Source organism: Ochlerotatus camptorhynchus, unplaced genomic scaffold (genome assembly GCF_037179485.1).
Source record: "Ochlerotatus camptorhynchus isolate MF236.1 unplaced genomic scaffold, CSIRO-AGI_Acam_v1.1 ptg000510l, whole genome shotgun sequence".
In the NCBI taxonomy this organism is placed as follows: domain Eukaryota; kingdom Metazoa; phylum Arthropoda; class Insecta; order Diptera; family Culicidae; genus Ochlerotatus; species Ochlerotatus camptorhynchus.
Genome location: NW_027040994.1, coordinates 1,051,893 through 1,076,007, shown reverse-complemented (window position 1 = coordinate 1,076,007; position 24,115 = coordinate 1,051,893). Strand labels below are relative to the sequence as shown.

Below are 24,115 nucleotides of genomic sequence, written 5' to 3'. Positions count from 1 at the left end.
TGACATTCAGGGAGTTAGCGAAATGGAGGATGTAGGGAAACGCATTTTGATTCTTGCTGATAGGTATTTTTCATTATCAACAGCTTGAAATTATTTTTGGCTAAACATTCGACATCACTATTCTCATCCTTCAGTCAGAAATCATGCTAGTCGAAAGCACATCGCGCTTATTCGTGTTTAGTACACCTTTTTTTCTCCCTTGCTTTGTTCTTACAGCAGAAAAATGTAATGCTTGAAATGAAAATGGAAAAACGCTGCCGGAAAAGTCGGAAAATTATTCCTCTCATATTATATAATTATCTGGTATTAAGAATAAAAACCACGAGCCATCAGACGGGAGAATTTGGGTGGGATTTTCCCAAACATTTTCCAACTATTGTGTTGCCAGTTATGCTGCAACTAAATGTGATACGGTTTTTCGATTAGCTTATTTTTCCAGCCCATTTAGGTGCGTTTTGCCAGATGTACTAAAAATACCAGCAAGGGAATAATATCAAAAATACTTCAAGGCGAGGGTCAAATGACTCATTCAAACCGTCAATAGTTATTTGTGCAACAAGTAGAAAAAATAATATTTTTTCAACATGAGTGGTACATTCATCCAACTCACTATATTTGCACTCAAAAGAGTGTCGAAAAGTAGACCTTTACGGCACTGATTTTTTAATCAGGGAAAGTATGCTGTATGTTATTTAAAAGAGTGTCGAAGAGTAGGACATTTCAGGACTGAGTGCCAAAATAGCTATTGCAACACAAAATGAAGATTAATCATCACGAATCGTAGTTTACCCAACGAGCCAAATTTCGCTTGCATACAACATTGAGCATTGGCGCTGGGTGCTGAAAAGTAGCACTTCTCGACAGTATATTTTAACTTGGAAAAGTAGGCCCTTATGTTATGCAAAAGAGTGTCGAAATGTAGCACTTTTCTGTGCTGAGTGTCAAGAAAATTCTATTTATTAAGTACTCGTCGTAATTGGCAAATCAAAGTTGACACTCGTGGAGAATAGAAGAACTATGAAAGTGATGATGGTTTCAAAATTTTCCACGGGAAGGTATACGAATGAAATCTTAAAATGCTTTTATTTTTCAAATGGAGCATTTTATTTAAATCTGGTTTCTGCTATAGTGGTAGAAAAGCTGAAATCTATGTATACATTTAAAAATCAGGAAAGAAATTATTTTTTCTATATTATATGTTTATTGAGTAGTCCTTATGTTTTCTACTAACGTAGCATTAACCAGATTTAAATAAAATGCTCCATTTGCAAAATAGAAGCATTTTAAGATTGTACTCGTATACCTCACCGTGTAAAATTTTGAAACCATCATCACTTTCATAGTTCTTCTATTCTCCACGAGTGCCAACTTTGATTTGCCAATTATCCAACTCTGCATAACTCGTTGCATAAATGCACGACTCGTACTGAAACAATCTTCTTTATGCAACTTGTTGCATAAATAACTATTCTATTGCATACAAGATGTCACTGCAGAATGCGTTACTGGCCGTTATAAACGAAGCAAGTACCGTTACTGACCGTTTTCTGACAGGCCATGTCATAAACTGACATATACATCCAGTAAACAGACCAGTCGTATCACAGAAGAATATTAAATGCAGTGAAGATTTACATCTTAACAGTATGAATTTTCATATCTTGATTTAATTGATAAACTTGTAATTAAAATAATAAAAACTACCGGCAACTGATGAAAACCATGTTTTGCTGCCTGAAGAACTGCCTGAATGGAGTTCTGCCACCCCAGACGGTACAGATTCGACGGGAACATGACCCGATACAGTTAGATACGTCACATATGGGTGAGTAGTATGCAGTGTTGCATTTTTGATTTGCAGACCGGAATTTTTGCATCAGCTATATATATTTACGTCTCTGGTGAAAGCGCACTATTCCTGGGTCAGAATTTGTTTGTGGGTCGGTATACTAATCGTTAACGTAATAATCGATTAAACAATCCTATGGCGTTAATTAGGTATTCGGCTTGTTTGATTTATTGTTCATGAACACGCATAAGCTAGAATTATGAATTTATTAGATCAAGCTTTATTATTTTAGAAAAATTGAATTGAAATAGCGCTACTATATGCATTACTGAAATGAACTCAAGCAGAGAACAAAACATTTCTAGAATAGTTCAAACTTCACTGATACCTTACTACACACTAAAATTATTTTACCAAAATCTCAACAGCTGAACTTTCGGTAAACAGTTCGGTGATTTTTCACTGTTTTCCTGTAATTTTTCAACGAATATCTGTGAAAAATCACAGAAAATCTGTGAAAAATCACCGAACTGTTAAACGAACGTTCAGCTGTTGAGATTTCGGTAAAATTTCACAGATATCGGTAAAATAATCTTAGTGCGTTGCTTTATACAAAATAGTTTTGCTATGGTTTATGGAATGTAATAAACATAAAAGAAACACTACTTTCTACTGTTACAGTTTCTGGCATGTTCCAGCTACATTTTGTTACGGTTGATCAACTATTCTAGACTATATTTAACTATAACAAAACATTACGAATAAAAGTTTTAAACAACTTGTACAATACTTATGTGTTTCGTTTATGGTTGCTTGATGTTTTTACAATTGACACAAATAGAAGAAAACACTTTTTTTTTGAGCGGTGGCCGTGATTTCATTATGTTGTTGTTTTTTTCTGAGTTATTTTATTTTTAAACCCTTACTTCAAATGGAAACCTGTTTTAACGTCGAGAAAAACAAAGCACATATATTTACCACAAACATATTTAGGGCCTTTGAAAATCCCAGCCAACACGGCTAACAACGGTCTACATGCGAGAGAGATTTTGATTCTTCTGGCTCGGTCAAGCAAAAAGAAAATCGAAACAGGTTCATTTTACCGGTACATATTTCCAGAACCTGAAATGAACTGGAGGTTAGTTTTTCAGGGTGTATACATTAGTGTATTTCATTTATCTCAACACCAATAAAATGTTCAAAGAGGTATCCACAAAATGAAGTCATGTAAATCACATTAAAATTAAAGAATAATTTTTAAATTTTTACCAGTTAACAATGTTTGGTTCTAAACCGCACTACCTTATTGGAACGGTAATGAAAATATGTTTCCAACTAGAACCTTTTCTGATGTGGTTAGGCTATAGTGCCAAACATGTATGGGAAAAAGTTTGATTTCGAATGGTGAACGTTCTTAACACCCCATTATTGTTCGTATGGTTGGGTCTTCAAAAACCTTAATTAACATGGTCAAAACTTTATCTAGGCATTGTTCGATTAAAGTTGGCTGAACCATTCTCATTATGGTTTTCATAGGAAGATAAACCATATCCAATGTGGTTATCGTATTGTTGGGATTTATGCGGGTTATTGTCTATATTGATTTAGATTCAGTTGAAAACCCAAATGACGATGATAGTTTGTACACACTAAATTTTTTTTGGAAAAATCTCAGCAAAACAATTGCCGTGATGGGCACCACTGACTGCTCGATAACCATCTTGACAAACAGCAAATTTACCAAGGATCCCGGTTATCATAAAATTCAAGGTTTTCAATTTTTAACCGAAAATCTCAGTAAAAAATAACTTATTGATCGGCAAAATCATCCCTACGGTAAAATAAAATACTGAATCCCGGCATTTTTTAAATTTTGTTAACTTGCGTTTAAAAAAAAGAAAGGAACAAAGAATAAAGAAATCATTCTTTACATTTATAAAAATCCATAAAAAATACATAACAGAAAATTGATAAAGTTGTTGCCAGTATTGCTCATATGGAAAATTTTAAAACAATCAGCATAAAAAAGCCAAAAAAATAGGTTGCTACTCTGTGCCCTATAGAGAAGCACGAACGCCTGCAGTACATCTAGTCCTGGTTCGACGACCACGTTATCCCAAATAACGTGGCACTCCCCTTCCTCCAAATCCTCCCCAACAATTGTTATTCGGGAAAATTGCTGACATCGGCATACTCTTGTTAGACTGAAAGTTTAAACCAAACAGGAATTATTTTCACTGAAACAAAACAGAACAATCTTGATCTTACATTAATCCATTGGGTTCATCTTTCGCAGGTTCGGATCCTGCTTCCTCGAGCGTTTTAGTCTACGTGTTGGGGTTTTTGCCGCACGACTGCCAGAGCCCTCAGAAAATAATTTTTGATGAAACGGAATGCATCACGATAATGATCCAATATTTTTGTTTGAATTTCATTCCATGATTACGTCCTCCTTTTGCACTTGAACCAGAAATTGATGCATTATTCAGCAATTTAGAGCTAATTTTAAAGCAAACGACGCAGACAACGATTCACTTCTGATCTTCTGAAAAATGGCAGATGGAAAAAAAGTGACAGCTGTATTACCGAAATTCGGCAATGGATGAGGTCTATACCGAAATCTCAGTAAGCATGATTGCTGATTTCAGCAATAGTTCTATTTACTGATGTGCTCAGCGAATTACTTTGCCGAATTTCGGTACAATTTAATTAATTTCTGATATTTCAGCAAATTTTTTGGTCATTCTCGGAAAACATTATTTTGGTTGCCAAAATATCAGTAAAATTATGAATTACCGTGTCAGCTCAGTATTTTTTGCCGACCTCGCGAATCTGTTTTAAGTGTGCAGGAAAGCGATTTTAAGATTTAAAGTTGCTTTAAACTCCATATGATGTTTGTATGGTTAAAATGTTCGTAAGTGCGGTTGACAGTTGTTCACACCAATCTTACAAAAATTGAAACCAGCTTAGCTAAATTTGATTCTTAAATGAAATAATTCAACAACAACCAACCGCAAAGCTAAAAGTGTCAAGATATGTAGAATATAAGCGTTATTTTCTTAATACTTGACCTAAAATCGTTTCTCGTAAACCTCGAGATGGCAATCTCGTGAGCAGGCTAGTGAACCGAATGGGCTGTATTTATACATTTCTTTATTACCAGGTTTTCAATGTTTCTGTCATCATGACAACCTTTACAAACCGACGACATCCCTCAGCTTACCCAAGTGGCTGTCACGAGACATTATACACAATTGATATACGGCAGTGGAGTATGGAAGAAACCCAGAAGAATGATCCCGAACAGACATGTCGGATCAATGTAAGGTCAATTTATGATTGACGTCGGCCAAATGTCGGGTCGATGTCGAGTAAATTTTGTGTTTATGTCGGGTCAATGTCGGGCCAACATTGGGTTGGGCTTTGGTAGAAGTCACGTTTGTGTCGGGTAGGCTTATTTTTTTCGCCGGAATGTCGGAATGTCTGATCTGCTCGAGTGTACCCCATTAGGCATAAATACGTTAGGCATACGGACGTTAGGCATAATGGACGTTAGGCATAATATACGTTAGGCATAATGGACGTTAAGTATAAAATACCTTGCTGCTGTGCAACTCTAGAAACCTGTTTCGAGCATGGTAAACAATTCTTAAATTAGGCTAAGCGTTGAATAAAAGATGATACAAGTTAAACAAACATAGTTTATTTAATAAGCATAGTATGGAATCCATTATTTATCATATCATAAGTGACGTAGCTACATATTTATTTAGATCCAAGATCAAAACTAGCGGAACCGTCTGCTGATGTGAGGGAGCTATACTTCCATGAACAGTGATGAGTTGCCGAAACAAACAAGGAACTGTGGCAAACGTACCATCTGAAACCCAATACTTTGCCTGTCCACGACGTCGCAAGTTTTCATGAGTTCCAAAAATGAAGGCTCTTTCATTATTGTCACCGAAGTCAGCAATCAATAGACGGTCCCCATTATCATCCTTCTGGAATTCATCGGGTAGATTATGCCTAATGTCCATTATGCCTAATGTCCTTTATGCCTAACGTCCATTATGCCTATCGTCCTTTATGCCCAACGTCCATTATACCTATCGTACATTATGCCTAACGTCCGTATGCCTAACGTTCGTATGCCTAACGACCGTATGCCTAACGTCGTGTACCCGATCTGCTCAAGACCGCGCGTTTTCAAAAAAATATCGGATGCAAATTTTGCGATGGACAGCACGAACGTTTAGCAACCGAACGAGCTTCGGCGTCACACTGGTAGTATAGTAGCAGTCTTACAACATACAAACAAAATTTCAAAGACAGCAACGAATCGGCAGTTTGATGGACTGCTTGTTGTGTGTACGAGGAACGTTACGAAAAACCATCCGAGGCTGTCATAGCCGAACGAACAAAATATATGACTAAGAACGAGCTGTCATGTACTGCACAAGACGTTGCATGTCGTATAACAGCCTCACTGTGGGCTGTCGCTTATAGCTCAATCTCAAGGCTGTCATACACCCAACCGGGGGATGTAAGATTCGCTTACAATTATGTGAGATTCATCATCAGAGGATGTTAGTGGAGACCGCATGAACCGAGGATGCGATATACCTAGCTGCGGTCCAATGCAAGAAAATTGGAGACCAAAAATGTGGAGTGTATTAGTAAGTGAAATGAATTACGTCCAAAAAAAAATTGGAAAAAGGTTGCCGACTCGACTCGAACCATGATCGTTGCGATCATCAGACGTGTGCTTTCTCCAATGCTCTCTCCATGCTTCTTAATACGGACAGTCTAAAAGCAAACACGAAGCGCTTATTTCCTCTCATACTCGGTTTGGTATGCTTTTTCTGCTGGAGAGATTCGAGGCAAGTGTGTGCGTCGTTCTACAATGTTATACATAAAAAGCGTACTGGTATAGTCGAAAGCGTAGATAGAACACGAAATGAAAAAGACAAAAAACCATTACATCGCCTGTAAGGTCAACTTCTAACATTCGATGCGATGTTCATGAACAGAGGATGATAGGAAGTGGATCTAACATTCATTGTAATAAATTTTTGGTTTGCGTGTAGGAAAAAGAAAGCGACAACCGTTGGAATACTGTCATGAAGCGGTACTTTTGGTATGCCTGGTCGTGAGACTATAAATTAAGATTTCTATACAGCCGGACATAAGTCAAAAGTATTCGGGTAGAAAACAGCAATATTTATGATTATCGAACAAAAATATAATCTTTAAATACTTGAAACCAAAAAAAGTGTTTATTCTGCACCCAACCAGCGGATTCGCTTACAATTATGTGGGATTCATCATCAAAGGATGTTAATGAAGACCGCATGAACCGAGAATGCGATATACCGAGCTGCGGTCCAATGCAAGAAAATGGAGAAAGAAAAATGTGGAGAGTATTAGCAACAATCAATACGAAACTAACGATTTTAAATTGGCTCACTACTTGACTAGCCTATTGGTCCCAAGCAAATCGATTACGTACCCCATTCTAGTCAAAATTCTAGTATTACACTATGTTTGTTTTGATTCGCTATGAAAATTTGACAGATAAAATGAGGGGTTAGTGGATTTTCCTATGTTTCGAGGGGTGAATCGATTAGCTTGGGACCGAAGATAGTACCAGAGCTGAGACAAAAAGTTGAGCACGTTTCTTCGGGACCTTCTGGGTCTTAGAGTTATCTCTATGGTATTAGTTAATGGAATTAATCATGTCGAAAATAAAATGCCGACTGGGGGACTCGAACCACGAACGTTGCAATTAACAGGCCTATGCTTTCTCCACTGCTCTCTCCATGCTTCGAAATATGGTTAGGCTAAAAGCAAACAAGAAGCGCTCATTTCCACGCATACTCGACTTCGTTTTCTTTTTCTACTGGAGAGAATCGAGGCAAGTGGGTGCGTCGTTCAACCATGTTATACATAACAATCAAGGCAAATGCTTGCTTGTGTAGGTGAAAGCATATACAGAACACGGAATAAAAAAAGAATAAAAATATTGGCATCGTCTGCAAATTCAACATCTAACAATCGCTGTGATGTTCATGAACAGAGGATGATAGGAAATGGAACTAACATTCATTGTAATAAATTTTTGCTTTGCGTGTGGCTATTCAGTTTCCACAAAGTTTCGTCTAGACCGAATGTAAAGTTATGGTCACATTTGCGTCAGATTGTGGAACGTATATATTTTTGAGAGCAGTTCTTATTGCAGTTCTGAACAGACAGTTCAGTTCACTTCCTTAGAATGTTTTGTTGTTGCATGCATGAAAATTGTTAATGACTTTTAGAACATTCAACCAAACCGTATCTCATTTTCACGGCTAAAAGCTGTGAATAAGTAGTATCAATTATAATCATTAAATTGGTGCTGTTTTGTATATTTTGTTTAGTTTGATTTGAAGTTGAACTCAGCTAAGGAAGACTTGATGCCTCAAGGATTAGACACACTTAATCCTGAGATATAAGTGTGGTAAAAATAAAGAATGATCTCCCACAAATTCGATCACGGGATGTGATTAATATTTAAATGCATATCATAAAAAAGGGATCAAGTCTCCCCTAATTCTTAAGACTGCGTTTTTTGACAAATTTTAGAAAAAAATATTTACAGTGTATTTCAAAATTGAGCGTACACCCTAGTGGAAGATTTTTTGAAACTTTCTGAATAGATATATTTTTTAAATCTTGGCTGGTGGTTGCACAGATGTTTATTGATTTATCGTTTTAGTTTTGGACTTTATTGGAATAACCTGTATGAAGTTACATTTATTTTAGTAAAACGCATGACAAAATAATCCTCACGTCAATGCTGAGTGAAAACAATCGTAGATTTTTCTATCGTACTTTTCACGAATCTCATGCTGAAGCAAACATTTCAGTGAGCTTAACGATCTTGAAGGGTAAAGCAAAGTATTAAATGAAATTTAATAAATTTACTTAATACTTAAGGGAATACAGCTGTACAAAAGTTAAAAATTGATTTTTCTTCGGCTAAAATCATCCCAATGTGGTGCTTATTATAATGAATCAATAACTAAAAAATTGAATTCCAAAATCTCCACGATTTAAAAGAAAACGCTTTTTTCTGCATACTTCTACACTAAATTTCATCGGAAATCTTGAACATGGCATCGATATTTTTCATGCAATAGGATTGAACGAAAAGTGGTCTATAGCAAAAATCGCTAAAATCGATTTTCTCATTCTGTGCATATGAAAAAGTGTAAAACTTGACCCACATTTTGTAAAAAATTTTATAATTATATATTTACCTCAAGGTTCTCTGACGATTGACGCACAAAAATAATATTTTAATTTTATTTAATTTTCGATTCACCTGTTTCTCCATAAAATTGCATAATATGTAAATGTAAATAATTGTTTTTTTTTATCATTTCAGGGCACGAGGTAGTCGTGATAAAAGGCGGTCAACGAGCGTGCGGGTCGGGTGGAGTCATAGCAAACACACCGCTGCTACAGTCCAAATCATATTTCGAGGTAAAATTGCAGCAAGGTGGCCAGTGGTCGGTGGGACTCGCCACCCAGCAGGCTGATCTGAATGAATCCAAAGGTGGTTTCGACAAGGAAACGTGGTGTCTCACTTCGGACAATGTCGTATATCACAACGCTAAACCCCTGCATAAGCTTGAGAAGAAGCCAGAAGTGAATGAAACGATCGAAATCGATCCAGCTGCCCTGGGAAAACTTGAAACGGCCGTTTCATCCACGCTTGTGAACAATAGTGGTATTCCTCAAGAAGGGGACACTATTGGAGTAGCATATGATCACGTTGAGCTGAACTTTTATCTAAATGGAACAAACCTAAATGTTCCGATACTCAACGTCCGTGGAACAGTTTTCCCCTGCCTGTTTGTAGACGATGGCGCTATCTTGGACATCGTGCTAGATAACTTCAGTTACAGTCTGCCTCCAGGGTTCGAGCGGATTCTTATCGAACAGTCACTGCTCTGATTTGTCAATATCTTAAATATTTTGTCATCACTTTCGTCTCTTACCCATGCTATCTTTTAAGATCAAACATAACGGGAAGCTTACCGCTCCAAATCATGAACACGTTTTGATTTTTCTAAAAATATTCAAAAAAAAATATAAAAAAATCTAAGAAAATTATTTTATTCTCCAATTCTGAAGAATCATCATCATCAAATGTGGGACTCAAAAAACTGAACAAAATCGATCATTCGGTTTTGTTAAGAGTCCAACTTTTTTTCATGATAAGATATTAAAAAGTTTTCCTTTCTCAAGAATCTTAGTAAAAAAAAATATTTTCCAACTTTTTTGTATCTTTTTCTAATATTAAAAAAAAAAATCAAAACAGCGTAAGCTTTCCGCTAACAATAACCGTAGGTTTGCAATTACTCCAAAACGTTTGGTTCGTTGTTGAATTCTAATTACAATTTCTATTCTAAGAACTAAGCTATTTTCAATGATGTTAAATTCTTAGCCGCACTGATTTCTTCCCTACCAAACGATTTACTACTTTTTTAACCTTGTAAGATATGAACAATGAATGTATTACAAATTCGATGTAGCATGACATAAGCTGTAATACAAATTTAGGCGAACACCTGTAGACCATGTCGTTAGGTTTTATTTTTCACTTCTCACTAATGATTTTAAGACAATCTGTTATGATTATTTATAAACAAAATGATGTTTCTAATGCCTCAATTAGATTAGACAAAACAAAACAAATAAGGAAATATATTTTGCTAATGCTAAATATTGACGATTTGCTACAATACAGAATGCAAATTTTGACCATCTTTTTTCCTAGGATTTTATTGCGCGCCATACAGCTCTCGATCTGGTCTAGGAAAATAGACATTAAAGATAGGAAAACTGAGCAGATTAAGGATGTTAACGATGTACTGATTGTGAATAAATCTATTTATATTGGACGGAATAATTGAAGCCTATGTTTCTTTACATAAAATATTTAAAAAAATCCCTAATAGCTCAACTTTGAAGTGTTTGTCCCTTTGTGCCGTCTGTACACGTAAGAGCCACTTTCCGTAATCCATAAACAAATAGCTGATGCTAACCACTTTGCCACGCCTAAAAAAAGGGCCTGAAATCAGGCCGACAAAAGTCTCCGAGTTGGATTCGAAACGTTCTCACCGGAGGTTGCAGGCTTTCCCATTAGTGATTCCAGACACTCCCGATTTAGCTCTCAGACGATCATGACTTGGATATAAGACGTTCCAGATGCAGGTTTCCGACGTTCCTGAGGGACTCCAGACATTTCTGACTTAGATATCAGATTTTGTTTTTGTTTTTTGCTTCATTTTATTGAGCTTCCATTGAAGAAATGGACGCAAATCGTGGTCTTTGCTAATAAACTCATCACGAAATGTTTGCTTCCAAGGTCGACAACAAAATAACGGACTTGGCAAACTGCCCAAGTAACCAGCAAGCCCGCTAGTTCGCCTTTTTTTGCAATGTAAGGCTGATACACGGCTAACATAGGGCATGTTAAGCTTTATATTAGCCGCATATTAGCCTTACATTGCAAAAAGGCGAATTAGCGGGCTTGTTAGTTACTTGGGTGCAGATGATGAACAATAAACATCGCACAATAGCTGACGTTCCAAAAGTGTTTCCGAATATTTTCGCCGAGGATTCCAGTAGACCCCAATGGAGATTCCAGGCGTTCCCAAGGGGTGTTTCAGATATTTCAAAACTGGATTACAGACGATTCCAATGGGGATTCTCGACATTTCCGACGGAGATTCGAGGTGTTCTTGCCTTTGATTCAAGACGTTCCTAACAAGCATTTCAGGCATTTTCAATGGAGACCATTGAAGGTTCAAGACGTACCCAGCGGAGATTGCAGATGATCCCAACTGATACTTAAGACGTTCCCGAAGTGTTTGCGGATAATCTCGATGGAAATCCCGACGTTCCCAGGAGGGATTTCACACGTTCTCAACTTGGATTACCTACGTTCCCAAAGGAGGTTTCAGAAGTTCTTTACTAAGGTTTCAGACGTTTTCGATTTGGATTTCAGACGATACTAAGGGGGATTCCAGATATTCCCGACCGAGATTCCAGACGATCCCAGCGGGGATTCCAGATGTTTCTAACGGAGTTTACAGACGTTCCTGATGGAGATTCTTGGATTCCGAACCATCCCAAACGGGTGCCCCAGATGATAGGAGACTACCAAGCCAAGTTTACTATATTTTGACTATATATCTGAAAACCTGTAGCAATTAACACGTCATTCGGTCTGTGAGGCAATAGTCAGCTACACAAACATTTTCAAATATTCACAATCGTTCAGTCTTGATCCACGCTAACTTGACAGCTTGATTACAACCTCGTAGAAAGAAATTTAATATGAGAAATCAACTCGGCAAGACGAATTTGTTACACTTCTGTAAGCTCGCGATACAACGATTTCCCCGTTTTACATTTGTTACACTATCATGCAATGGCTCACACAGCAAAAAATAAGTTTTAATATTTTATCCAAGAGGATGCACTTCAATTATGTCGAAAACCTCAAATTATTTTTATGGCCACAAAAATAAACAAATGCTGTAAAAGCAGCGTAATGTCAGTTCATCCACTGTATTAATGATAATTTTGTAAATTTGTCGAACCTCTTAACGGAATCCCTTTATGAAGAGCTTTGAGTGTGTTGATTTATTTCCTTTTAATTCAGTTATAATTGCTTATCTTTCGCCATGTACACATATTTCGTCTACTACTTGCAGACTTCATCAGTACCCACACCACCCTCAACACCACTGAAGAATCTGTGGTGTACAGACACGGACGGATATGGAAAACCGAATAAACGAACGCAAAATCTAACGTGACCGTTAGATGGTGGTAGAGGGCCAACTAAATCGATGTGGATGTGGTTGAAACGACACTTTGGTAAGCCAAACGAAGCCAGCGTGCGGTGATATGACGGTAAACCTTTGATTTTTGTCAAGCCACACAATTTCTCACGAACTCGGCGATGTCTTTGTTCATTTTTGGCCAAACGAATCTACTGTACAAAAACCTACGAGTTGCTCGTATGCCAGGATAAGCAATGTTGTGGAAGTGCTCCATAATCATGCGGCTCTGGTATGTACGGACGAGTGCAACCATTTACGGAGACGTCACAATAAAGTGGTTTTGAACACAGCTGCAGGGTAACTTGTTTCAGATTCAACCAAGAAGTCGTCGAGCTGAGTAATTTATGGAGTTCTCGGTCATTGTTCTGGTCCAATGTAATGATTTTGTAATCGATTGGAGATGGAGAACTAATCGTGTCTACTCTGGAGAGCGTGTCTGCAGTAATATTAAGCTTTCCACTGATGTGTTTGATGTCCGTGGTAAATTGTGAAATGTACTGTAACGCTCTCTCTTCTTGGGGCAGACGACAAGCAGAATTCGAAGTCATAGCATGCGTTAGAGTGTTATGATCGGTAAAAATCGTAAATCGGTGGCCCTCTAACAGATGTCTGAAGTACCTTACGGCCATTTTCATAGCTATTAGCTCCCGTCCAAAAGTGGAATAGCTTCGTTGGCCCGGGGTAAATTTCTCCGAATAAAAACCTAACGGCTGCCAAGTCCCGTTGACACATTGCTGCAGAACGGCTCCGGCCGCGGTGTTAGAAGCATCTACTAGAAGCCCCAAAGGTTTATCTGGATCTGGGTAATATAGTAACGCTGCTTCTGCTAGTGCTTTCTTACTGTTCTCAAACGCTTCTATGGCAAGTTCGGTCCATTCGATTTTCCTGGAATCGTTTTTCTTGTTACCTGTGATGAGACACCTTAATTCTGCCTGCATATCGGTCGCTTGGCGTACGAAACGTTTGTACCCGTTAACAAGTGCAAGGAATCGCCGAAGGTCTTTGATTGTCGTTGAGCGAGGAAAATTTAAAACCACTGACACTCGACTAGGTAACGGTTTTACGCCGTCTCTTCCGATGAGGTAACCGATGAATTCGACTTCTTGTTGGGCGAATTTACATTTAGGTAAGTTTATTACAAGGCCATTTGATCGAAGTCTGTCGAACACTATTCCCCGAGTAGCACACTTTCATCACAATAAGTTACAGCAACTTGTTTATGACTGAAATAAGTCGTATATAAGTTTCTACAATTGATTTGTGACAAGCGTGCTACTAGGGTCGCATGTGCTGATGGTGCTCTTCAATTGAAGACGAAGCAACGCATATATCGTCGATAAAGACGACAACAAAATCGAGGTCTTTAAAAAGCCTATGCATGAATCTTTGGAACGTTTGACCTGCATTACACAGGCCAAACTGCATCCTAGTAAATTCGAATAGACCAAATGGAGTTATAACGGCTGTTTTTGGTACGTCTTCTTCCTCCACTGGTATCTGATGGTAAGCTAGTTCAAGGTCGATAGTACTGAATATTGACTTACCGTGGAGGGCGTTTAGCAAGTCGTGGATGTGCGGGACCGGATACCTATCCGGAACAGTGACATGGTTTAGCTTGCGATAATCTCCAACAAAGCGCAGTTGTCCAGACTTTTTCGGTACGCAATGTGACGGGCTGGCCCAACTGCTGCTAGAACGACGACAAATGCTAAGATCCATCATCGTTTGAAATTCTTGCTTAGCGAGCGACAGCTTGTCAGGCGACATCCGGCGCGCTTTACAAGCGGTAGGAGGTCGTTTGGTCACTATGTGATTAGTAATACCATGACGAACTTCTGCACGCAGCGTCGACGGACGTGTTGTAGTCTGGAACTTCTCAAGCAACTGCCGGAACGGATGATCATAACTGATTGTTGTGACGTCGTGAAGAAGCGAATTTACCATCCCACCTGTAGACTTGAGTTTTGTTGTCCCATCGATGATACTACGGTGTCTGAGATCCACCATCAATCCTAAATAAGAAAGGAAGTCTGCTCCGATAATAGCTGTACTAACGTCTGCGACGAGGAAATTACAGGAAAATCTCCTGCGGAGTCCGAGATCCACGTACAGGAAACGTGTGTCGAAAGTTTTGATGTTCGAGCTATTTGCTGCATGCAACAGGAACGGAATCGGTGGCTTGCCCAACAAACAATTTTAGCTGCAGCTTAGCTTATACAGGCAAAAAATAGCTGCATAAGGCAAATTTTGGCTGTATAAGCTAATCTGCAGCTAAAATTGTTTGTTGGGTGGTTTTGTCTCTTCTGGTAGCTGGTAGGATAGAAACATCCGATCCAGTATCGATTAAGAAGCGAATGTTGTTGGTTCTGTCAAAAACGGATAAGCGGCGGCTTTCCTTGTTCATACCCACCCCCGCCGTGAAAGATGGGCTGCTGTCTAGTTTTTTGGCGAATTTTTGAAGACACACGGCTCGCGGCACTGGTAAGCGTTTACACCGTACTTTTTGTGGTACCAGCAAATTGGCTCATTAACACTCTGTCGTACGCGGGACGACGATCGACTTAGGTTCTTGCCTCTGCTGATTCCCTTGAGCTTCCGGATTTCCGCCGTGAGATAGGCGATTTGTTCGACGAGATCCTCCTGGGTAGGGAATGCTGGTTGCGAAGTAGTTGCTGCTACAGACGGGTGCGTGTAAGAAGACTCCAATTTGGTCAGTGTGTCGTCGTGGATCATCAACACCGTTTTGACATTTGCAGGAAGCCGCTGCAAAAACAACATTTTCATCAATCCATCATCAACATTAAGCCCAGCCGCCAGATCCTGCATCCGGGCCAGTAGGTGCGTCGGCTTCATGTCGCCTAAATCGCAGGAGTTAAGCAATTTCTAAATTTTTGCTTGCGCTGACATTTCGAAACGGCTTAGCAGTCTGGTCTTGATTGACAGATACTTGTCGTTTTCTGGTGGATTTGCAACCAAATCCGAGATGTGACACAACACGCTCTGGTCCACTTTGGCGATTATGTGGTAAAATTTGGTTGCATCACGCGTTACTCCTGCCAGGATGAACTGGGCTTCGGCTTGAGCGAACCACATAGCCGGATCGCTCTTCCAAAACTCAGGCAGCTTGATAGCTACGGAAGCTGTAGCCACCGGATTTTCCTCTTGCTGTCCAGTCGCCATTTTCACGGTTCGGTTCGAATTAGAAAAACAAGATGGTGAGGATATTTTCGCGAAAATTTCGTACGTACGAAACACGGTATAATCGACCGTTTTTTACGCGATTTTATCACGTTGGCGTCACCAATGTGGTGTACAGACACGGACGGATATGGAAAACCGAATAAACGAACGCAAAATCAACGATTTAACTTGTATTTATTTCCGCTTCAATGCTTCGCGTCGTGACACGTTCGCGATTCTCTTTTTTTGCCTCTCCCTCCGGAAGTCGACTCTCTCTCTCTCTGAATGTCAGTGGCAACCAGGGGTGTGCCAATCTCCACAAATCCATCTTTTATCTACGAGTTATATACTAATCAATAGGTACTACAAATCAGCAGGTATCCACTGCCATGTCACAATTTACCTAACCAGGTACCTAAATAAATCTCCAACAGGTAGATACTGATGGAACTGACTCCAATGATGGAACCGATGGTACCGTATCGGAAGGAAAGAAGAAGAAAAAATAATTAATAAGTGCAATTCAAGAGCAAATTTTCATTATGTCGTAAGTAACATCCGAACCAATCCGAGAAAAATAAAGTTTTGTTTTGATGACCGAAAAGTTATTCCTATTTTCAAGTAAACACATATAATCTCATAGTGATAGCAATGTTTAACCTCTCCGACGAACGTACACTTTTCACGGGTTTCTCAGCGCTGTTACTTAAGTCAAACGGCATCTCCATAGAAATTGGGTGACTTAAGTAACATCGAAAACTATTTTGATCGGAAGGTGATTACGTCAAAAAGCAATTTGACTGGTAAATAAATTTAAAAATGGGATTTGATCCTATATTCGGACAGTATATAGTGTAATAGCAGGAGAATCGGTTGACACTGATAGCTCGACTTTGTTTACCTTTGTTACATTCGACGTAATGAAAATTTGCTCTTGAATTAGGAGGTTGCAGTTAAAAGTTGATAGAATCATCAGGATGACTGTTCTTACCTAGCTCATCTACGAATTGATGGCCACTCATTGATGGACCTGGATCATCACTATGCTGCTGCCCGGTAGTTAACGGTAGGATATTTACTTCATTTCCAAACGATCGGCGTTTTTTCATAACTGGACTTGTATTTTTTTTTCCTTTGGTTTGTTTTTTCCGTCTATCTTGTTTTCCGTGCTGAGCACCAATGCTACCGACGTGCCAGGAAGGCAGCTCCCACACCTGGACCCTACCTATCGACCCATCAACTCATGAACCGGGGACCAACGGCTTTACTTCCCATCCGAAGGAAGGCGTGATCAGAGATGTTATGCCTCAGAACATCCCGGCGGCGCCGACTGGGATTGAACCCAGGCCTGCTGGGGTGAGAGGTAATCACGCTTACCACTACACCACCGGCGCCGTTGAGGACTTCTATTATGAGATATCACGCTACGGCATGACTCATAAATGCTCATCGTTTCATCCATTTTGTGGTTATATCCCATAGAATGTATTTTTTCTACCATCGTTGACGATATGGCCCGTAACTTATTTCGGTTGCATCTCGGATTATTTATATTTGCACAACATTTCAATCCTTTGAGCCTTAATTTACTACTTTGGTCCATGATAATAATTTTACTAAGACTTGTCTTCACAACTTTCGTTATCAGATTGACTGCTGCTTGTATGAAATCAACCATAGTTTTATCATAGAGGTAACTCTAAGACCACTGGGTCCCGAAGAAAATCATTATTATTTTTGGCTCACTCAGTACCAGAACAACGGTCCCAAGCAGTCCCAAGCTATTTCACTCACCCCTGCATGTTCTGCATGAATCCACACACCCCTGATGTTATCTGTCAAACTTTCATAGCGAATCAAAACAAACATAGTGTAGTAATAGAATTTCAACTAGAATAGGGTACGTTAATCGTTTGCTTGGGACCAATAGGCTACTAAAGTGGTGAGCCAATTTAAAATCGTTAGTTTCGTATTGATTGTTGGTTTTATAGTGCTCACAGATAGAATGAAGTGGTAGGTATATAATTTTAATGGTTTAGGTATAAATAACAGAACAGCATATAGAATTATGATGCAACGGCGCCGGTGGTGTAGTGGTAAGCGTGATTACCTCTCACCCCAGCAGGCCTGAGTTCAATACCAGTCGGCGCCGCTGGGATGTTCTGAGGCATAACATCTCTGATCACGCCTTCCTTCGGATGGGAAGTAAAGCCGTTGGTCCCCGGTTCATGAGTTGATGGGTCGATAGGTAAGGTCCAGGTGTGGGAGCTGCCTTCCTGGCACGTCGGTAGCATTGGTGCTCAGCACGGAAAACAAGATCGACGGAAAAAAACAAACCAAAGGAAAAAAAAAAGAATTATGATGCGATAGGTTAACTTCGTTGTTGATACGAGAGAAGATCTCAATTTAAATTTTATTCATATCTAATTCTTTACGGATAAATTTAGTTAAGAATGCTAAGTTGCTGTACAGAAGTATCGGATTTTGCCTCAGTAGTAGACAGTATAATAAATTATATTATTATCTAATGATATCCCAACAAACATTGCAAGCTGAGTAACAGCCTATTAAGGCAAAAATATGCTTCTTAAGCTAAAAAAATAGCTTATTCAGCTCAAATTGTTTGTTGGGATAAGCCCTTTTTATATGGAATTCTCAATTAATCCAAGTGATTAGTTGCTGATTAGGCAAAATTGAATCACAAATTGAGCTTCATGGGTTCTGAGATGATGTTGAGCTTCACTGGTTTAGTATTGTGTGAAAATGGTACGTTAAAAAAAATCAGTTCAGACATCAAAAAGTTTTTGTAAGGAAAACGCCCATCTCGCAATGTATGGACGGATGGTAGTAAACATAATTACAATCTAATATTGAACCAAATTTTCATCCAAATCAATCATGGCCACTTTAAATTTTAAAAATCGATTTTTTTAGTGTAGGTCTCAAATAATTTTTTTTTAAGTATTTTTTTTTTTGAAAATTTGGACAATTTTCTAAAAGTCATCCATGCAACACAGTTTTGTAGGAGTTGTCATTTTACCATGATATTTTTTTTGAAAAAAGGCACGAACAGTTTGGCCCTTCTCAAATGTTAGTCAAGATAAATTTTGGAAAAACTGAGTATGCAAAAGTGCTTATTTAGTTGAAGTCTACACATCCAGAAAATTTCATTGAAATCTGAGAGGGTGTTGCCAGCTTCGATTCGATTTGGCGCGAAATGATAACAACAATTGTTATAAATTAGATACAAAAATTGCCATATTTCTAGCAATAGTTATGCCATTTCTTTTTACCCGGTGTAAAAAAAGTGAGCAGTTCAAGAAAACTGAGGTTCACAAATATCCAGAGGAAAAGATGCTGAGTTGCAGAGTTAAAATGTGTTAATTTATGTTAGTAAAAAGCACCGCAGAAAAAGAAAAGCAAATTCTAACAAATTTGCAAAGCAAAGTCATGCATGTAGTAAAGATTGGAAGCTTCAGAATCTGTCCGAATTTACAAACAAAAGTAAGGATCATGTTGTTTTCAAAAGTTTTATTTGTATCGTAAATAGTCCCTATATACCTTCATAAACGGCTATTTAAACTTCAAAACACTTGTTCAAAAAAAAAACTCAAAATAAAATTTGTTAAAACCTTCATAGATTTGATTGTTAGGATCACTTCGTGTAAAGAAAAAACTGAGGTACATAAAAGTTGCAAAAAAAGTGTCTTCAGACATAGCGTGTACCGTTGTGTAATAAATATTCAAATTAATGCAGGATTGGTTGGCAAAGAAAGCTCTCAATCATATTTTCAAAGTGCTTCAAAGAACACTAAGTTGTGAGCAGGCAAAACTTTAGCGTAAGAAACCAAATTGATCTCTACAATCAAAAGATGAAGTCATCCAGCGGGAAAACCCGAGCAAAGCAAAATTACAACCTGACATCATCTTTAAAACAAGTCTTGTTATTCTAGATATCATTTTGTTTTCAGTTATTATCGCATAACTAATTTAGTTATCAGCATCGACTAATTTTGTTATCAGTTGTCATCATGAAAGAACATGAAATGATGCAAGATTACTTTAAAACTTCAAATATTATCCGCATGGTAAGAAAAAAATCACACTGCCAATCATGTTTCAATTGACTACTTTGTCAAGCAGTTTTGGCGTGACTTTCTACAAACGATTTCACAAAACTGGACCAACTAATTTATATTTATTTATGAAACGCACAAATGTTGTCTACTTTTCTCGTGGTTCTAGAAGAAAAAATCTCAAAATAATGTTTTATTTCAAAGTTCGAGTGGTAGTAAACGTCATTTTAACTGCTCGAATGAAGTGGTTAATTATCTACAATCGATAAAATAATTTTAAATTAGTTGAAAATATTTGAATGGATCACAGGATTTCAATGATAAGTAAATCAGTAATTTTTTTTTATATGTCCACGGAGTAATGTTTTGTTATAATTTGTGTTATGTTGGCTGCCTATTCAACCAAAATGATAACATATTCAGTTATCAAATATTGATAACCGGGTATCAGAACTTGTTATCAATTTGGTATAATCCTTTGCTCGGGAAGGGGCCTCCTAATTACCTTGTCTGTTAAGTCGTGGCATAACATCCCAGAGGTGGGCATTTCGACCCCTGGGGATATTTTTGGACTCAACATTTTCTCAACTTTCCTGGGTATAACGAACCGTTGTGCTTGCCACACAAATTACATCCCTTCACCCTATGTAATGGATATGATAAACGAAGCAAAATACACTGAAGGAACTCAAAGCTACATATGAATCTATCCATCATTCCAACGGAAACATTTAAGTATTTCTAGTTCGAGACTCCAGTCTGGCGTCAAGAAACCACACCATACCAAGGCATGTTGGAAATTCACGCAGACATCGTCGTACAATATGCGGAAAGTACATAAATTTTCTCAGGAATGCAGCAAACATACCAAACGATACAAGATGCATTGATTTTAATGGATGGAAACGATGCTATGACGATACTAATACTCAAAAGTAGGGTTTGAACCACCTCAAGATTCTTGACAAACAATTTCAATTTTCACTTGTAGAAATCTATGTAGGGCTGCACTTTAAAGGAGCATTACTTTAGCAGAAATTAATACATCCAAAGCAAAAGACGACAATGAAATAGTCGATGATCAGTAGCGCACGATAAAACGACCAAGCATGATGCGACTTCAAGTGGACTGTAAGGTACATTTATGAATTCAAGCCGCGAGACGGCACGTCCTCGTGTGGCGTTGCATAAATAGTGAAGAATTTTCAGAAGGATACTTCCCCTATACATCCACAGCCTTCGGTGCTGTGAACGGGGTCGGGAATTGAATTCATTTCGCACCACATGGGCTTCCCCTTACCCGCAACTGGTCTGTCATCCGGTGAACGGTGCCAACCAGGCTTGCTTCCACTCACTTGCTATAAAAACATGATTTTCTGAATTTTGAAATCATTAGATGTTATAATCAAATTTTGTACTCGTTATATACAAGAAAAGGTTGAAAGGCAAGTGTTTGACACATGAAACCTGTCAAATTTGCTTTCAGATAGTCATAATCAGCGATTTTACGACTCGTGAGCGCTCACTCTGAGTGAACGCTCACGAATCATAAGATCGCTGATTGTAACACTCTGGTAGCGAAATTGACAGATTTTATGAGTCAAACACTTGCCCTTCAACCTCTTCTTGTATCCAACAAGCACAAATTATCATTATAACATCTAATGATTTCAAAATTCAGAAAATCATTTTTTTATAGCAAGTGAGTGGAAGCAACCCTGCCACTGCCAACATGTGCCTTGGACTTGATGGCGTTTTATCTTCCTGTCGTGAAGACGCTCGATAAGCAAGATAATGAAATGCTTTCATTTTGGTTTGGAGTTTGCAGCGTTGGAGTTGAATGATGAAAGAATGGGTGGGTGGCAAATTTAATTTGTGTAAGCCGCCAAGCGTATGCATTGGGCCATCGCCAATCGGTTCCAGTCGCCATGAACGAGGTTTACCCCGGAGTCAACACCTTCATTCGGGCTCTTTGCTGATTATTTCAGGCACTGGTCACCCTTTCGGCAACCGTGATACATGCCCAGCCCACCGTAACATGCCGTTTTTAAAATTCTCAATTTTGAGATACACTGTATTTCGCCAATGATTTAGACGGGAATGAATTCATCATACGTATGGAACAATGCATTAGTTCAAAGGCTACAATACAAAAGTCTATAAGAACTCATAATATAAAAACAGTGCTTCCCTAATTTTGGCACGATTTTGTCTAACCCACGATTTTGTCTAGCTCCGATTTTGTCAGCCTGTAGATTTCACTATCTTTTTTTTCTGTTTTTAATCATGAATTCTTAGCGGCGCCGATGGTATAGTGGTAAGCATGATTGCCTCTCACCCCAGAAGGCCAGGGTTAAATCCCAGTCGGCACATAAAATCTCTGATCACGTATTCCTTCGGAAGGGAAGTACAGCCGTTGGTCCCCGGTCCATGAGTTGATGGGTCGATAGGTAGGGTCCAGGTGTGGGAGCTGCCTCCCTGGCGTTGGTAGCATCAACGGAAAACAAGATCGATGGAAAATAAACCAAAAGAAAAAAAATATATATAGGCCCAAGAATGCTACCCTGAGGAACTCCTGCTCCAAGAGTTTTTTTTTTCCCTTGATTTGTTTTACGTCGATCTTGTTTTCCGTGCTGAGCACCAATGCTACCGACGCCAGGGAGGCAGCTCCCACTCTTGGACCCTATCTATCGACCTATCAACTCATGAACCGGGGACCAACGGCTTTACTTCCCATCCGAAGGAAGGCGTGATCAGAGATGTTATGCCTCAGAACATCCCGGTGGCGCCGACTGGGATTGAACCCAGGCCTGCTTGGGTGAGAAATTAGCACGCTTGCCACTACACCACCGGCACCGCTGTCCAAGAGTTCTGTCAGTTAAATAATTTTGAACTTATTTCATAATATAGAGTTGAAAATAAAACTTTTTTAATTTAGCAATCACACCTTCATGCCAAACACTATCGAATGCTTTTTCTATGTCTATAAGAGCAAATCCAGTAGAACAGCCTTTAGATTTGTTTGAACGAACTAAATTGGTAGCTCTTAAGAGTAGTTGAATGCTTATTTCAAAATTCAAACTGTTCATAACATAGCATAGCATAGCATATGCGATTGTACAAATCGTCACACTTAGAAATTTTTACAGAACTCTGTAAAATTTTACCGAAATCTGAACAGCTGAAGTTCGGTAAACAGTTTCGCAGATTTCCTGTAATTTTTCACAAATTTCACAGATATCTGTCAATAATTACAGGAAAACTGTAAAATTGTTTACCGAACGTTCAGCTGTTGAGATTTCGGTAAAATTGTACAGAAATCTGTGAAATAATCTTAGTGTGGTGGGTGGCTATATAATGGTCAACTAATACGTTTTGCAGAAAATATTGTGTGTTGACTAGCAATGGGCGATCTTGGATCGAAACACAAAAGATCGATTATTTTGGTTCGATTAATCGATTTTTTTAATCGATCTTGAACACGACAAAAATCGGCTGGATCGATCCTTTTCATTCGATTTTTGTTTCGATCCAACAAAACAAATTTCAGTGCATTTGCATTTGCAATCTAATATTGACCTGTACCTGAAGTCTTCAGCTCACGCTCGGGCAGTTAAAATTGTGTCTGAGCAGATCTATAGTACCGAAAGAGTACACGATGATTGCACACATCTGTCCCCCCACCAAAACCAACCGGAGGCCTGTGGAATATTCATGACAAAATGTTAAAGAAAGTTATTAATCTACATATGTTAACACATTCACTTCTTATGACATATTTCACGTTCATCAGTCCTCTACTGTGTCAATATTGGATCACCATGGGGGCATATCGGCAGAATTACAAAATGTATTGCATCAGCCTGTTTTTCCATGTTCTGACGATCTTTTTCGATGATGGGAAAAAAATCCGTAGTGTATATCCCCATGTAAACCCCATTGCTAGAGACTATTCATCAATAATGGTAACAAGTGTTCCGTCAGAAAGGATATTCTTCAAAACTGGTGAAACCACACATAATCGATAAAGGCTCAATGCAAAACGCATGGCTCAATTAGCTTTCTTGGGATCCCTCGAGGATGAGTTTTGGGATACCTGAATTAAGAACTTTTCGTACTTACCTGCTTTTGCACTTCAACCATCTAATCGTTTTGGTTGCATATGTTAA

General features: G+C 38.6%; 2 protein-coding genes across 2 annotated transcripts; one reads left to right on the top strand and one right to left on the bottom strand.

Moving 5' to 3' along the window:
- The first annotated feature begins 1,583 nt into the window (after positions 1 to 1,583).
- Positions 1,584 to 10,750, top strand: LOC135712876 (SPRY domain-containing protein 7). Its single transcript, XM_065235963.1, has 2 exons — positions 1,584 to 1,825; positions 9,216 to 10,750. The coding sequence occupies exons 1-2, from the start codon at positions 1,714 to 1,716 to the stop codon at positions 9,785 to 9,787; spliced, it is 684 nt and encodes a 227-aa protein (XP_065092035.1). The 5' UTR covers positions 1,584 to 1,713; the 3' UTR covers positions 9,788 to 10,750.
- Positions 10,751 to 15,126: 4,376 nt separating this feature from the next.
- On the bottom strand, positions 15,127 to 15,543 carry LOC135712885 (uncharacterized). The gene has a single exon (XM_065235972.1). The coding sequence runs from the start codon at positions 15,541 to 15,543 to the stop codon at positions 15,127 to 15,129; it is 417 nt and encodes a 138-aa protein (XP_065092044.1).
- Positions 15,544 to 24,115: the final 8,572 nt, after the last annotated feature.

Bases quoted from the DNA above. Each gene is read 5' to 3' on its own strand.
- LOC135712876 (XM_065235963.1), top strand. From the start codon at position 1,714: ATGAAAACCATGTTTTGCTGCCTGAAGAACTGCCTGAATGGAGTTCTG. The intron at 1,826-9,215 runs GTGAGTAGTATG...TTATCATTTCAG, and splicing joins GTTAGATACGTCACATATGG to GGCACGAGGTAGTCGTGATA.
- LOC135712885 (XM_065235972.1), bottom strand. From the start codon at position 15,543: ATGAAGCCGACGCACCTACTGGCCCGGATGCAGGATCTGGCGGCTGGG.